At 46.1% G+C, this 16,328-nt stretch overlaps 1 protein-coding gene across 5 annotated transcripts in view; it reads right to left on the reverse strand.

Moving 5' to 3' along the window:
- The window catches only part of cacna1ia (calcium voltage-gated channel subunit alpha1 Ia), a 131,822-nt gene that overhangs the window by 41,939 nt on the left and 73,555 nt on the right, over positions 1-16,328 (reverse strand). For all 5 annotated transcript variants that reach the window (XM_078083917.1, XM_078083916.1, XM_078083915.1 and 2 more), the window contains exons 14-32: positions 16,166-16,321; positions 15,442-15,532; positions 14,826-14,980; positions 13,874-14,605; positions 13,172-13,272; positions 12,478-12,601; positions 12,273-12,341; positions 10,875-11,053; positions 10,643-10,769; positions 10,183-10,308; positions 10,014-10,103; positions 9,703-9,895; positions 8,965-9,116; positions 8,117-8,226; positions 6,044-6,177; positions 5,614-5,684; positions 3,083-3,161; positions 2,012-2,133; positions 460-903 (exon numbers count right to left, since the gene is read on the reverse strand). In XM_078083917.1, the coding sequence (XP_077940043.1) occupies positions 460-903; positions 2,012-2,133; positions 3,083-3,161; positions 5,614-5,684; positions 6,044-6,177; positions 8,117-8,226; positions 8,965-9,116; positions 9,703-9,895; positions 10,014-10,103; positions 10,183-10,308; positions 10,643-10,769; positions 10,875-11,053; positions 12,273-12,341; positions 12,478-12,601; positions 13,172-13,272; positions 13,874-14,605; positions 14,826-14,980; positions 15,442-15,532; positions 16,166-16,321 (3,255 nt within the window). The remainder of the gene's footprint in view (positions 1-459; positions 904-2,011; positions 2,134-3,082; positions 3,162-5,613; positions 5,685-6,043; positions 6,178-8,116; positions 8,227-8,964; positions 9,117-9,702; positions 9,896-10,013; positions 10,104-10,182; positions 10,309-10,642; positions 10,770-10,874; positions 11,054-12,272; positions 12,342-12,477; positions 12,602-13,171; positions 13,273-13,873; positions 14,606-14,825; positions 14,981-15,441; positions 15,533-16,165; positions 16,322-16,328) is intronic.

Genomic DNA, 16,328 nt, shown 5'->3' on the forward strand with positions numbered 1-16,328 from the left:
TCAAATGTGTAATTTTCTTTACATAAACTAATGTATTGTGTAAAGAGAAGTAAGCTGACATTCTCTCTAGGCATTCTTTAAATTATCAAGCAATTATTACATATGTTGGAATTGCATTACGCTTATTACGCTTTCCATAAACCCTTAATATATATTGTATATTCTCTTATTGTGTGATCTATGTTTTAGGTTTTTAGGTTTTAAATTAGAACTTAGGAAACTTTTCTTAATCATCCTTTTGAACAAAATAGAGAGATGTGGAAGATCAGGCGTCACAAACGGATCTGAATCAATGAGGATCTGAGGAGGCTGAAACCGGTCCACAAAACCAAACTTCACTAAGCCCGAACCCGATCCTGCACGTACCTACTTGCATATGCACACTTATAAAAGATAGACCTTTCACACTGTCAGTTAAAAAACACACACACACACACAATCCTAAATATACACACTCACTTGTGCTGGTGAGTACAGCGCTCGGCCCGAGTCGCGGGAGCTGTACGCTCCTGAGCGCGCGCTGCCGGCTGAATGAAGCACCCTGCGCACTCCTTCCGCCCGCTCCCCGCATCCTCTGTCGCTGCCCCCCGCTGTGCCTCCGGGTCCGGCGTCCACCAGTCCCTTGTCCACCCTCGCGCCCCCGCAGCCGGGGGCGCCCATGCAACAGAGGGTGCCCTGGGCCAGCTCCAGCTCAATTTCTGCATCCATCTCCGCCTCCTCTTGGGCCTCCTTGTTGGAGTCGTCCAGGTGCTTCATCAGCACGGCCACCACCACGTTGATGAGCACGAACTGGGCGGTGAGCACGAAGGAGACAAAGTACATGGGCGAGATGAACTGGAGGCTCGGGTTGCAGGCGTAGTCCACATCCGTGCCGTGGTCCGGTGGGCACTCCCGCAAGGTGTCCTGGTGCGGACAGAGGGAGAAGATGAGGGAAAAGGTCAGGACGAAGAAGGAACGGGGAAAAAAAAGACAAGCTAAAAGGGCTTTTGGATGAAGCTTTATGAATCTACCAGATCACCTACTTGACGGCAACAACTCAGGATTTCTTATATTTTACATTTTCTAAAATATCAACTCCAAAGTCGAGATCTAAATGTGCTTTTCACAACGCTGTGAGCTCAGAGAACACCACTCTATGGATGGAAATTGGGATTCATATTCAAGATGTTTTAGTCAAAGGAATGAATTGTTAACAAGGCTCTTTGCATGCATGACAACTTGTATAATCATCACACACGTAATTGTTTTGCGTCTATTCAAAACAACAGGAGCCCCCCCCCCCCCCCCCCTCCCCCCACCCCTCTATTCTAGTGATTTTGCACTGCGGTGAAATACGCGCTCGGTCGAGTTCATTCAGAGCAGAACCGAAGTGACAAGTGCTTTCTGGAGGCTGTGACCACACATAAGAACTTTAAAGCAGTTTTTCCATCTTATTTCTGTACATCATTCCATTCAAATGTCCATTTGCTTCCCCTTTTTCCTCATTTTTCTCATGTGTACTTTCCTCTCTACAGGAAAGAAATCATAGGTTTCCCTTCCCCTCTTCCTCAATGGTGCCTCCTTTCTTCTTACCTACTTAGAGTAAGTAGAGGTTCTTGTCTCACAGCCCAGGTGGTAATTTGACAGCTAAAATGACAGAGATTTAATTGCATCTGCGGCCCGCTGGTTTGCTCCCCCCCAGTCTAGTGTGTGTTTAATGGTCCACGCCTCATGACACCCACCAGCATCTCCTTTGCCCCTCGCAGCCCTCTGAGTGCGGAGGAGCTGCGAAAGCTGCGTCTGGGAGTAGATGTGTGTCCAGGGTAAACTGCGTATTTTGTGTGTGTGTGTGTGTGTGTGTGTGTAATGAGGCGCAGTCAATCCTCCGTCTATCAGTAAGGAAATCTGCGCTGCCGGTGCTGAGCAAGCACACTTGACAATCACCAGAGCGTTTGCCTCAGAGCGCCTTCACACTAACTTCTCTGCTTCAGCGTTTTCCTCCTACTGAAGCACCCAAATGTTAACTTCCTACCTTCATGATGCCATTCCAGTTGTCGCCCGTGGAGACTTGAAACAGGGTCAGGAAGGCCATGCCAAAGTTCTCAAAGGTAGCGTGACGACTCATACCCTCACATGGGTAGTCTTCATTACAGACTGAGGAAGGAAGTCAGAGAAGAAGAAGAGACTTGTGAGTTTGAACACTCAACACTTTTCAAGCACAATTCATTGTTTCCAAAAAAACTGCAGAGGCAAGCGCCATTTTTGTGAGTGTCCAAACAAGCCGACTGCCTGTTATCAAAGCAGCGGAATGTGACCAAACACTCTCTGTTTGTCTCTGAGCTTATATCCCAAGATAATCTTTGGGATGGTTTCAAGAATGAAGAAAGCGACACTTGCATCTGCCACTAATCCTTTTCCTTCCATCTCCAATAGGAGGAAATGTTGCCGTGGGCTACAGCTGCAGCACACAAGGGGAATGTGACAGTTCAGAGGCAATATCTTCCAACTTCAATGTGGATATTTTAGGACAGTATGTATCAGAATATTGAAGGGTGGGTTGATTCCCTAATGTCTGTCTGACTGCAGGGGAGAGAATTGATGAAAAGGAATAAAGGATGGAGAGGAAATAAGGAGATTTTCATAATAAAGTTTTTTTAAAGCTTTTATATGCATACGTTGAGTTAAAGCAAAATGAGAGCATTTTTTTGAGTCCACAGAAAGACAGTTAGTTATTTTATAATAATCCCATTACTTTGTCGCACAAACCCAAATAGTTTTTTTCTGTGATGGTGTAAATTTTCACAGTTTTGTTTCTCTTGTCTTTAAATGACTTGTTTATAAATTATTGCCAAATGTCACAAATGGAATATATGTTCCATTAAATTGAGGTTTTAGATTTAGATTTATTTAATTATTATTATCTAATATCCCAGACTGCATTTATGTATCTGTAGTAAGCTGAGTCTTTATAGTCTTCATAGGAATTAAAAAAACAAACTGTACAACACACTTTATTCAAAGTTTACCTGTTGATAAAAAAGTAAGCGCTTTTGCTCGACTTAATCCTTTTACAGCGGAGCGTCTGGATGTCATGAGCACTCACCAAGTTCTCCAAACAGCTCCACTCCTAAGGCGGCGTAGATGAAAAACAGCAGCATGAAGAGCAGGCCCAGGTTACCCACCTGCAAGATACACACACACACACACACACACACACACACACACACACACACACACACACACACACACACACACACACACACACAGAAGAGAAAGTCTTACCACCACACATTAAAAAGAACATTTGACAACATCCACATTACTAGAGTGCTACCTCAACAGTTTCATGGCTGTTTTAAGCTCTTATTAAATGATAAACTCAATATCAAGACTACCATAAAAAAGGCCCATGGATTATTTCTAGCTGGCTGCTCCAATTCCCCTCTAAGTTCTACAAACAATGGCACAAATAGTCACTATAACCACACTACAAGTTGGGATCTCTCTACCTGTTTATGAAAGGAAAGATCATTCAATCCGATCTTCACTTTCTGGCATTTGGTCTTAGAATAATGCATTAACATTATAGCTATGAAAGCTTATTTGAAAGAGATGGCATAGGCGTATTCCAAATAAAGTTCATTTAAAAAAACGGAGATACCCGCAGTCTTTTTTGCTCTGTTCAAAGAGGGTCTGTAATGATGCTTAAGTTATGAAAGAAAAGCTTTGATAATAAGACCTGGTTTGAAAGGGAAAGCTCTCTAAGCTCAGCCAAGTCACACGAATGTGGTTGGATTCATATTTTATAAAATTGATTTCTAGCAATACATTTCTAGCATGACATGGACTTAATCTTGCAATCATCAATCTTAAATTCAAGGTTGAAACGTTTGCTTATGTGTCTCCCATCCTTTGAAATTCAATGCAATGATAATTGATAGGAGGAAACCGGAACACAATTTGACTCACATAAATTGCCTGATGTGAGTCACCTAGTCCATTCTAAACGTAATGAAAGAGCTTCAAGAGGCGGTGAATTGCAAAATTAAAAATCACAGAACAGAAATGTTTGCCCACATCTACAATTGAAATATGCAAGTTTACTTTTGATGGAGAAAAACGAAGCCCCATTGAAAGCTGCAAACTCCGATGAGTTCATACTAATTCTAAATGTGAGTGTTCTGGGGTTTGCACCGTGTATTCTATCCAATATATAATATTCACTCATGCTATACGGGACACAAATAAACATGGGCTGCAGAGGTATGGCAGTTGTGATTTACCCTACAAAGGAATAAAATAAACATGAGCTGCAGAAGTTTATAATAATAGATTACACTACACAAGATGAGAACCACAACATGAGCTTTACTATTCATATGAGTTATATTTTCTGAACAAACTTGTTTCTTTTATTTCCAAGCTAAATACGAAAGGCTTCACAGGACGCTCTGATGCCTTCTCAAGCACATTCCACGTGGGGTCGGCATCTGCCTGCGGAGACTCCGGAGGTTTTTCAGCCAATCCCAGAGAAGAGATAAAGCAACTGGCTCAGCTGTGGCACCAACGGGATGTGGGCTATTAGCGAGAGTGAATGTTGCAGCCATTTTGCATTATTTGGGGAGCCACAGGATAATGGAGGACGCTGGAGCGTAAAACTACTTTGTCTTACTTCGTTCTTTGTAAAGACACGCCGTGAAAATGCATTTCTCTTAACGACGATCTACTGTGGTTCCTCAAGCATTCAGTCTGAATGTATGGATACGTCGTTACATCTCAGCGTCCCGTCATGGGCTATTTAATACATACAAGTTGGATTAGCGACATGTTAAAGCTCATAAATCAGTATTCCAGTACGTCACACTGGTCTCTGCGTGCCATGACGGCATCATCCATATTTATTAACTTCTTCCACCAACATCAGTGCATTTAAAGCTCTGCTCAATCTCTCGCCAGGTGTGACGCTTTCAATCGCACCTTTCCAGAAACTAAATGTGCACACGCACCGATACAGAGGGAGACCTCCTGGAAATGTTTAATTAGCCTGTTTTAATTACCTCACTGGGGCTCTTGGGATAGAGAGCAAAGGGCTAAGTGTTAATGAGAGGGTTGATCAATAGAAAAGGAAGACAAGGAATCTGATTAATAAATATGAGGATTTTGGAGGCAGCCTATGAAAGCCACTCCCAAACATAAAAAGATAAAATAGTATATTTGTCTTACGCATAAGATTACGCGAGAGAGCAAAATGCAACCCGTCAGTGAGAACGGCGAGGCCAAAATCCCTTCTGGGAGTTTCCTACAGCGTTGAACCTTCAGTACAACCGAAGGATTTTAAACCTGGGACGGCCTAGACGCTGACGGACGCTGACGGACGCTGACGGACGCTGACGGACGCTGCACCAACACACGAGCGAGGGCACGAGTTCTCTCCGCGGAACTGGAAGTGAAAACCAGACAAAGCCTGTGGCATGTAGGAGTCCTCTATCTGAGTCGCCTACTGGCCAACAGAGGAAGAGGAGGAGAGGAGTCGCTATTCCGGTTATTGACTGAGGCTCTCTTGGTGAGAAGGGAATACAGCGTGTGTGTGTGTGTGTATGTGTGTGTGTGTGTGTGTGTGTGTGACGTGTGTACCTGAGGCAGGGCTTGGACCACCGTATCCAGCAGGGCTCTCATTCCTGTCGCCATCTTCAGCAGCTTCAGCACTGTGTGTGTGTGTGTGTGAGGGGAGAAGATAGAAGTGTGGCCATTTAGGGGGGAAATCCCTCAGGTTCAATTACAGGCTTAATGGGAAACATTTAACTGTGCAAAGGTCAGTTCTTCATTTACAGGCAGTGTAACAAACACACACACACACACACACACACACACACACACACACACACACACACATGTGGACACGGGAAAAGGGCCTTCAGAAAGGAGCTGCTATGCTACAACTTGCAGATATTTTAACACAACAATACCACATCAATGTTCATTTCCATTATTTAGGAATTGTGGGTGGATAGCAGTTGTCAGTGAGTGTGTGTGTGTGTGTGTGTGTTTGTGTGTGTGTGAATACCTCTTGCTATCCTCAGTACTCTCATGATCCTGATGATAGTGGGGTTGATGGGCAGCGCCGCACTGATCTCGATCTCCTCCAGCGTTATTCCCATCACCGACAGAAGCACAATGGCGAGGTCCAACTGGTTCCACCTGGAACAAGCGCACACACACACACGCACACACACACACACACACACTCATGTGAAGGCATTGCACAACACAACACACAAGTGCATATAAACAAAAAATATACTGGCAAATTTAAAGAAGAAGAAGAAGAAAATACAGTTGTTCACTTATTGGCTCCGACATGACTAATGCTCTGAGGGATGCGTGAAAGGTTCTTGGCGTCACTGTACGATGACACATGCAGTAAATTATTTTACTTTTTAACACATTACTACTCTTTTCTAAGAGTGATAACACAATTCCCCAGCTCCAAAAGCCCTTAATATATCAAAGTAAACGCTGGGATTCAGGACAGATGGCGGACAGATATTGACAGATCAGATGAATATGGCGGTAGATGAGAGTTTGAAGGCACCGTAGTCATTTTAACAGTTAAGGACATGTACTCTGAACTGACGTTACTGCATCATTTTTGCAAGCTTTCCCCTAGGTGCTCTTCCATGATTGTTTCAGTAAGTACTGCGCTCCTCGTTTGTCCTTTTCAAAGATATTCAATACTTATCTTTTCTAAAATCGGCGAGGCACACCGAGTGCTGAAACCCTTCGCCACGCCAACTCGTTTGTCAGAGCGCTTGCCGAACAAACGCCGCTGACAACAGAGCATCAACCGCTGGCCGTGACTCATTCCCGCCGTGCGCGATCACGTGTCCGCCCGTTGCCGGAGCCTGTGGGCCTACTTTGTTTGCCGAGGGACTCATATTTAAGAAATAATGTCCCTTGAAATAATACTAAGAATACTTATTTCCCTTATTGTCCTTCTGGCCACACACACTTCGTTATACTGTGCACAATAACTTGCTCACCGGCGTCACTGACACTACGCAGGAGTGATACATTATTATTATTATTATTCATTGGTCCTCGTCCCTTTTTCGTTTTTCGATCAGTCCAGCGTTTCCTCATATATGTTATCAGGATCTTCTCCGTAACTCACCCCCCCCCCATCTGTCACCTTAGATATCTCTCTTTCTTACCAAACTAAAATAAGCCGACGGCATTAGACTGCCATCAGCTCCCGAATCTGCCGCTATACCTTTAATTAGTCACCGCCTATCCCCGAAGAGAATAAGACATGAGTTTTATCACCGTGCACATTGAGGTGAGGGACAACTCAATTAGTCCGGGCTCTCACTGAATGGATGTGGGAGCGAGCAGATCAGCGCCGAGGTGTGTTTCCCATGGAGGTCAAACAGAGGTGAGTACAGTAAGTGCAGAACTATCACATGCAGAGGATGGAGAGATTTGAGTTTTCTAACATGCACGGAGCTGTCGAGCTGTAGATCCCACAAAAAGGACACTTCTAGTCTAAAGTCTGTATTATCTGCAAATCAATTAGAGTTTATTCATAAGGGAGTGAAGGAAACCGTTTCTTACTGTGATAAAAATAGATTTCAGTAGTCTTGAACATATAAGATACTGATGTTTGACATGCGTGTTGTATGTGCCAGAATATGGTGAAATCAACATAATAACAGAAAGCCTCAGAGCAAGATCCCATATTTCCACATATTTCATAATACTCTATGATGTCAAGGTTGTTACTCCATATTCTATTTGTAATCATCAAAGCCATTTGTAAAGCCGCATCACTTTGAACTAAAAACACGTTTATTGAGCAGCTATTTATATTATACATTAATTCAAAAGATTATGAGCCTAGAGCCTCTCTTCAATGTTTAATTTTCATCCAATGTGTGATTAGGGAATGAGTAAATACACAAAAACATAGAGAGATATTTCAATTTTTGGTGACAATGGACCTCCAACTGTTTTCCATTGAGAGTTAAACATGTATGTGTGCAACACGCACAGAGAAAGGAAAACACACACACACACACACACACACACACACACACAGTTACGCCGTCACACACACACACGGTAGGAACACACACTGTACCTCTCTTTGAAGAAGCGACGAAAGCCAAAAGCGATGAGTTTGAGTACTGATTCCAGCACAAATGTAGAGGTGAAGAAATAGTTGCAGTACTTCAGGGCGAGATCCAGAGACTGGAAAGAGAGAGTAAAAAAGATATGTGTGTGTGTGTGTGCGTGTGTGTGTGTGTGTGTGTGTGTGTGTGTGTGTGTGCAGTAGGATTCAGTATCAGCAGCAGGAGGAAACTGTTGAATTGGAATTGTTCCCATTGTTTGCAGAGTAAAATCCAACATGCCGGGGGCGCAAAATGCCACATCTTCAATTCACAGCACAACAAACACACACACATTGCGTCCACAAACAGACATACATTTTTAAGCTAAAAACTATTTACAGAGTATTGAGACATTCCAAAGGCAGGGACGTTCTCATTGCATTAAACATCCAGTACAGCTTCCCGCTACTGCAGAGACCGAACATTTTCCTGCCTGGCTGCTCTCTCCTTTTTACGAAACAGAGCTTCAACCAAACACCTGAACAAATATTCATCTTCCACTCGGTCCGTCATCTTAAAAGGTCTAACGGGCATCCTGTCTCCAGCCTAATCATTTTTCCCGCACGAAAAAACAAGCCTTTTGGACCATTCGTCACACGTGAATGGACAGCGGATGCATCGAATCATCATGGCCTGGAAACAGCTCCATGGTGGCTGACCAGTCTCTTTTAAACATGCCGCTATCTAGGGACAGTACAGCATTGGCAGCTGGAGTCGGTTGTAGGAAAATAGCCTCAAATCTATGAATAAAGTCCATACTGATATAGAGCTTGCCTGCTTTTGGGAACAAAATGAACATCTTTGCGGCTCTGCTTACACGAGGTTGATTGTAGTGCTCCAAGGACATGGTGATGACGTTGATGCAGATGATGAAGGTGATGATGAGGTCCAGGTAGTGGTTGGTGCACAGTGTGTGGATCATCAGGCGTACGTTGCCATAGCTGGCAAAGTAGGGTAGCTTCTGGGCTTCTGTTGGTCAAAGAAATACAGCGATGATTTAAACACATTCAATCTGTTTTTGTATGTGATGTGGCCCTTCAGAGGTATAAAATACTTCTCACAGTGACAGTGATCGTTCAAGCCTGGAGGGGAGTACAACCAGAACTTATATCAGGCCAAATCAAAAGAAAGTGCTCCTGGTCCTACTTGAATTGAACGAAGGAGCATTTTTCCAGGGAAGACCTGCTGCGCGCTGAGCGCTTAGAAGCTGAACATTGAAGTGCTTCGATCAATCCGAAATCACTATCAAGCAAATTGCAGAGGAAATTAGCAGCGATGACACTTGCTGTTTGTGAGTTGTTATTATCTGTCTGTCTCCATTCTCATCTCTCCTTCTCTCTCACGTTTCTCATCGGCCTCGATCAAATGCTAATGCTAATAGCATGCAGGGATTATTGTGATGTGTAATAGTAACAACAAGGGTAAAGTAGGTTATTCACGCCCTTGTTTCAGATAGCGCCCTGTTGTTTTTAGCATTACATCTGCCGGTTTATTAGTCATTTTACTATATTTTTTTCCTCTTCGCTCCTCCTCTCTCCTCGTTCCCCTCCCTTACTTCTCCTCTTCTTTTCCATGCGCCGCTGGCGCTTCTCCTCGCGCCTCTTGGCCTCCTCCACCTCTTGGTGCTGGCGGCACTTGTGGAAGTTCTCCACCACCACGCCGACGAACATGTTGAGGACAAAGAAGCTGACGATGAGGAGGAAGGAGATGAAGTACAGCAGCATCCACGGATTGTTGTTGGTCACCGGCTGTCGGTCGACGTGGCGCGCGAAGGAGGGTCAGAAACAAAGCAGAGTTAACGTTTTTTTTTTGCCACATTAAAGATCGTGCCTGAAGTTCGCTGCTGTTCGGCTGATTGGCGGGTACCTGCTGGTCCACAGACACGGCATCCAGGCCGTGGTACATAATGTTTACCCAGCCATCCTTGGAGGCGAGAACAAACAGGGACATCAGAGCCTGGACAACAGGAAGGAAAACTGATAAAGACTTTGTCCTGTTACACATTCCCAAAACATGACACACACGCAGCACTGACCTGTCCCAGGTTGTCAAAGTTGTACTTATGGTGGACCCACTTGTAGTTTGCTTGCAGACAGTCAGACTTGTTGGTGATGTTTTTGACGTCAAGGCCGAAGCAGTAGAAGAATTTGCCTTTAAACAACTGTCAGGAGAAGAAGAGACCGCGCTTTGGATGACGTCTAGCGACTTATATGAAGGAGAGAAAAAGGCCTTCGCAGGCTCCTCTGATGAGATGAAAAGATGCTTTTAAGTGAAATAATGAGCTGGTCAAAGATCCCATCGGCCGAACATTTTTTGAAGTGATGCAAGAAGTAGGAATACAATGAGATTCACTTTAACTTTAACGCTATGTAGAGCGAACGGCAGGGAGATGATCACATTTATACAAAAATCATATTAATGGGCAGGAAACCAAAGGACACACAATATAGTGTTTTAACGTTTTAATGCGCGGCAGGTGAAGCTCTTTTCCCTACCTGCACCCCAAGGATGCCGAAGATGATGAAGAATGCACAACAGATGAGAACAATGTTGCCGATGGGTTTGAGGGAGGTTATGAGGGTCTCCACCACCAGCTTCAGACCTGGAGCTCTGCTAATCACCCTGGAGAGCAGACGGGAAGAAACAAATGTATTCCACACTTTAAAGGTTTTGTCCGCTCATCAGACCAATAATAACTTTGGATAAAACTCATGACATCGTCCACACCTGAGGGGACGCAGTGTCCTGAGCAGCCGCAGTACTCGTAGAACACCCAGGATCTTGGCTCCTCCCGCCATGGACACGACAATGTCGATCAGAGACACAAAGACCAGGAAGCCGTCCAGAATGTTCCAGCTGCTGCGCAGGTATGCCTGTTCACCCACGTACAGACCCATGGAAACCACCTGGAGAGAGACAAGCAGCTCATCACAGGGCGTCTGCTTCTCGGGCCGCCTCTGTAAAATAATCATTCATCACAACAACAACAAAAACTTCGAAAACAAAACATGCAGCCATGAAAATGGAGTGTCATATCCGTTGGTGCCGGTTGACTTTGCTGTGAAAGCGTTTGACATTATCAGGGTCCTCAGTGACTCGGCGTCGAGGGAGGGATGTCAAACAGCCATTGTGATACAAATGTAGACAGTGTGAGCGTTGACAATCTGCAACTGACATTTGAAGCGGTTTGCCGAGTGTCCGGTGAAGCTTCAGAGGGACGACGGGGGTCAGCGTGCAAACAGATGGAGGCGCCGGGCAAACATCTTACTGTAGGACTGAATACCGAAATATGAACGGAATGTACAAAACGTGAATGTATCGAGATCACGATTTTCAGTGTTTTCATGAAATCCCCCAAAAATTGCATTGCTTCGTCACAACGCTACAACCGTGGAAACGATGTTTTAAGAGGGGGGCGCGACTCAATCACGCGGCGCTTTTTTATGTGGCCGCATGTGGTAAACAGGGCCGGACTCATGGAGTCCTACGGAGAGATTAATGCCACACAAACAACCAACCGACACACGTTATGGAGATACGCGAGACCCAGACAGCCTCAGGCTCGGAGGGAGGCATGTGCGGCGCGGCCAGAGGGCTGACAGGCCCGCGGCTCCTTGGCGGCCTGTGATTGGTTAATAATTGATGGCGAGAGTGCATAATTGATAGCCCACTTGTGCCAAAGTATTTTGCAGAGAATACAGACGACAGATGCAATGGACGGGAGGGGAAATAAGAGAAGGGAGAAAGGTGGGGAGTCGGGGGGGAAAAAAATCACCGACTGACGAGAACGAAGAGACCCGAAGGAAGAGGAGACACGCGTAAAAAATAAAATAGAAGCAGTTAACATCGGCGAGGACGAGAAGAAAGAGGAGAGAGTGTGTGTGTGGGGGAGTGCTGGAGACGGACTGCGTCCAAAAAAGAAGACTAGCGACTAATTAATGACATGGCTTAATTGCTCTATTCTCCAAAAGAACATGGGAATTGCCGAGAAAGAAACGTAAAGGGAGGGGAGGAGCTGTGCGAGCACTGAAGCAAAGACAATTCATCAAGAGAGAGAGAACCAGGGAGACGCGAGAGGAGGACAGGACATCTGCACACAAACTACACACACTCATAAAACGTTACCTTGAGTGTCATCTCGCTCACAAAGATGGCAGTAAAGATGTAGTTGGAGATGGTGAGAAAGACTCTTTCCTGTAACAAACCCGGGGAGGGGACGGAATAGACAAGTCAATAAGGGTTCGTCAGATCCTGTCCAACTGCACCTTTATGATAATCAAATTGCATTGTATTTGGAGAATGAACGCGAAGGAGCCTCAGTGTAACTCACCAAGCTGCCCTGTAGGATCTTGGGTCGCTCCAGAGCTACTGTAATGCAGTTGGAGAAGATGAAGGCCAACACCACATAGTCAAACAGCTTATGGGCGATGATGGACTGGCATATCTGTCGGAATCTGGTGTGACAGGGGAGCAGAGGACAAGAGATAAGGATGAATAGAGGAAGGTAGGAAGCAGGAGGCTCGGGGGGTGCAAGAGAGTACAGGGCGTAAATATCTTGATTCAGCAGCTGGTTACAAAATTAAACATCCTCCTTGCAGTGTTGATTGGAAACGGATATAAGAAACAGAATGAATCCAACAGGAGAGGGATTTTTGTTTTGGAACAAGCACGGGGACATTTGAATGCCTTTTATTAAAACTGAACTGGTTCCCATTCAAACTACAGATTGCAGGACAGAATTACTACTAATTAATGTAGACTTGAATTGTATTAAATTCCCCCCCGAGGCGTGTTTCTTCTTCTCCAACAGGAGGGAAGAGGATAGAAAATATCAACAAAGCGGCAAACGATAAATGTAAATCCTTGATATGGTTTTGCAGGGACGCGTCCCGCGTCCCCGCCGTCTGTGGCTCTCGGGGTCTTTGGCAACAGCTCTTATTTTGTAGCAACACAATTTTCGATGCACTGCATTCAACAGATATGAACTGAAGGTGAAAGCGGTGCGACGGGTAACAGCGACTCACTTGTTCTGCGGGGAGAACAGGAAGACAGACCAGTCCTCTCTGCTCTCACACCACTCCGGTTTGTACGCTTCTAACATCTTCTGGATGCGGAAGCACAAGCTCTGCAACACACACACACACACACACACACACACACATCATGACAGGCTCACACACCCCAGCAGAGGCCATACAGCATGCACAGTATAATTGGGCATCAAACCGCTTTCCGAATATTTAAATTATTTACAAAACCAATACACTTCTGCAGCAAAAACCTGGAGCATCCTCCAACATTCCCATCTGAATAGCTATCTGCTGCCTAAATAGTCCTTTCTAATTAACCCTCTTTCTCTCAAACATAGGCTTGTTTACGAGGAAAACAAAGGGAAACTCCCACGAGGCCCAGGTGATGGGAGTGCAGGCTTTAAACAAACGACTTGGAAATCCTACACAAGAGAGCAGGAGATTACTGCATGTTTAACACCCTTTCCTTTAACAACTAAAGCTAAAGCTTCGGTCATTGGGAATCACAAGATCAGATGGTGTTTCTTTTCTTTTTCTTTTTTAAAGACGCCGCTCCATCTCAGGGATAATTATGTGAGTCTGTGTAATTGGTGTATTATAGGAAACTCGTATGATTGCTCCACTTACTCACCGGGCCTTTTTCCTGCCGCTATTACCGCTTAATTCCCTCCCACACCCATTATAGCGGTAACTCACGTATTCAATGTCGTCGTCCAGGTCCTCCCGGTCCTTGCTGCGCGTGTTGACCTGGGGGAAGACGTCGGCCATCAGCTGGCTGTGGGGGTTCGGCCCTCCGGACGTCTCAGTGTGGTGTCTGGGAGGGAGCTGGAGATGCTGGGACAGAGGGGTCTTCCCGTTACAGTCTTGGTGTACCCCGCCGTAGACGCCCAGGCCGTCACCGCCGCCTAAAACCATCGCCCCGGAGAAGCTCTTCTTCCTGTGGTGCGCGTGGAACGCCGTGGAGGGCGGCGGCGGCGGGAGGTGTGGGGGCGGCGGAGGGTGCGGGGGCCCTGGGACCTGCAGCAGGTGGGGCAGCTCCAGGGACAGAGCTCTGCGGTCCCTCCGGGGTACAAAGTAGCCCGGCCGCACAGGATGAGGGAGGTGTAGAGAGTGCGGAGCGGCGGCCGGAGGAGACAGGAGGGACTCCTCCTCGTCCTGGTGGACGTGGTGGAAGTGGCGGTGCGGCGACGAAGAGGCGCGGGGACCCCGGATACGCAGGCTTCCTCCGACTACTCCGCCGAGACCCCCCAGGCCGTAGCCATAGAAGGGCCTGGCGGAGGTGGGAGTGAATGCCGGACTGGCGGAGGGAGACGAGGAGGCGAAAGGCCGGCATCCTCCCAGGCTGTTCCAGCTGGAACGCCGGGCCCACAGGGCCTGAGGCTGGGTGGGGAGCGGGCGCCCCCAGTTGTGATAACCCCGAGCTGGATACTGGGAAAGAGGGGGAGAAGTCTGTCTCGTGCCCTTTACTGTAATTCTGAGGCCCAGCCTGCCTAGAATGCCTCTGGCGGTCTGGATTACAATGAAACTGAACCGATCCAAAGGCTGTATAATGCTTTGCTGCAGCAAACGGTTGTCCTCGTCAAAGGCGTTACCGATCAAATTACTTCTATTGTTAAAAAAAAGCATAATCTCAGTCCTCTCCACTTACCATCACCCTCTGCTCCAAGTTGGCCCGGCCCAGAGAAATGACACTGTTCTTCCTGGAGCCGAGGGCAAAGGTCAACCTCTCTCCTGGAAACAGACCGTGCGGCAGCGCGGACAAGTCCAGGTGTCCATTTGGGGTGAGAGTAGAGATCTTTGGGTCTGAGAGAGAAGAAGGAGGAAAGGGTAAAGGGGTGATAAAAGGAGGGAGGAGGAGAGATAATATGGATGAAGGGCAAAACAAGCCCTTCCCTCTTGGTTCCATGAAAACATATCTTGGCACACAGCATCAAATTGAAACATAAAAGTCCTAAACCAATGTTATGGGCTGCTCAGAGAGGCAGAGGAAGGTTTAATTTACACTAAATCACCATGGAGGAGACAGAGAGGAGCTCGTAATGACTAAAGAGAGGAATACCTGCCAGTGGTTTGTCAGACCAGCGTCTTTTAAGCGGAATACGAGTCTCCAGGAGCGATCAACTTTTAAGCTGACATGAAAGGCTCAGTCAGACATCATTAGAGGGAAAATGCTTTTCTGGAATTATTTTAACAGCTCACGTCATTTCAGAGGGGAAAAAACGAAATCAAACAAAACAATAAAGCTGCAACATGCATTTCAATACCTGAGAGATGTAGAGAGTCTTTCTGCTTGTCGCTCTCCTCAAAATTACAGGAAGACCTGTCATCGTCCGAGTAGGAGCGGTTTGCATCACCCTTCATTGGCGGAGGAAACGGTGACGGAGAAAGAGAGGCGGGGGGGGGGAGAAGGAGAGGGATGCAGGGGACGCAGCAACAACGAGACAGACAAGGAAGAGTGAGGAGCACAGAGAGGTTGTGAGTGTGGACATAATTAGCAATCACAAAGTCATTTACATAGTCACCGCCGATCCTTCGTCCTCTCCTAATCATCAGCCCGTCAAAGAGGCAATTTTCTCTTCAGCCTGGCTGGTTTATTTTCACTCATATCAACACAAATCCAGCTCTACAACACCCACGTTCAATTTGTACCCTTCTTATTCCTGATTCATACACGTATGCGTGTTTTACAACATCTCACAGTTATCCGACCCGTTGTTTATGCGACTATAAAGCAGGGAATCAACGTCTCTGTGTCACTGGTCCACCTTAAACGTGCGTCGCTTGTGCGTGTGCTGCTGATGTCGAGCATAAATATTTGCTCTACTTTACCAAAGTGCTGTAATTATGTAATAACCACAAAAGTGACGTTCAAGAAAGATTGTTTCAATGAGCAGGTTTTCCAGATGTCTACAAACAGCACGGGCCTTTGTTTGCAGCGTGCCGCACTGGTACCTTTGGCATGTGACACACGGAATTAGGACGTCTCACCTCAGCCTGGAAACCCTCGACCAGGATGGCGACCAGTAAATTGAAGAGCACGTAGTTTCCAAATGTCATGAGAGCTACAAAGTAGAGAGCGGCGCAGGGCGAGGTGGAGGCCATCCCGTTGTACAGCACCATGTTCCAGTCCTCCTGAGTCAGGATCTGCACA

The sequence above is a fragment of the Gasterosteus aculeatus genome, chromosome 11 (genome assembly GCF_964276395.1).
Source record: "Gasterosteus aculeatus chromosome 11, fGasAcu3.hap1.1, whole genome shotgun sequence".
In the NCBI taxonomy this organism is placed as follows: Eukaryota; Metazoa; Chordata; class Actinopteri; order Perciformes; family Gasterosteidae; genus Gasterosteus; species Gasterosteus aculeatus.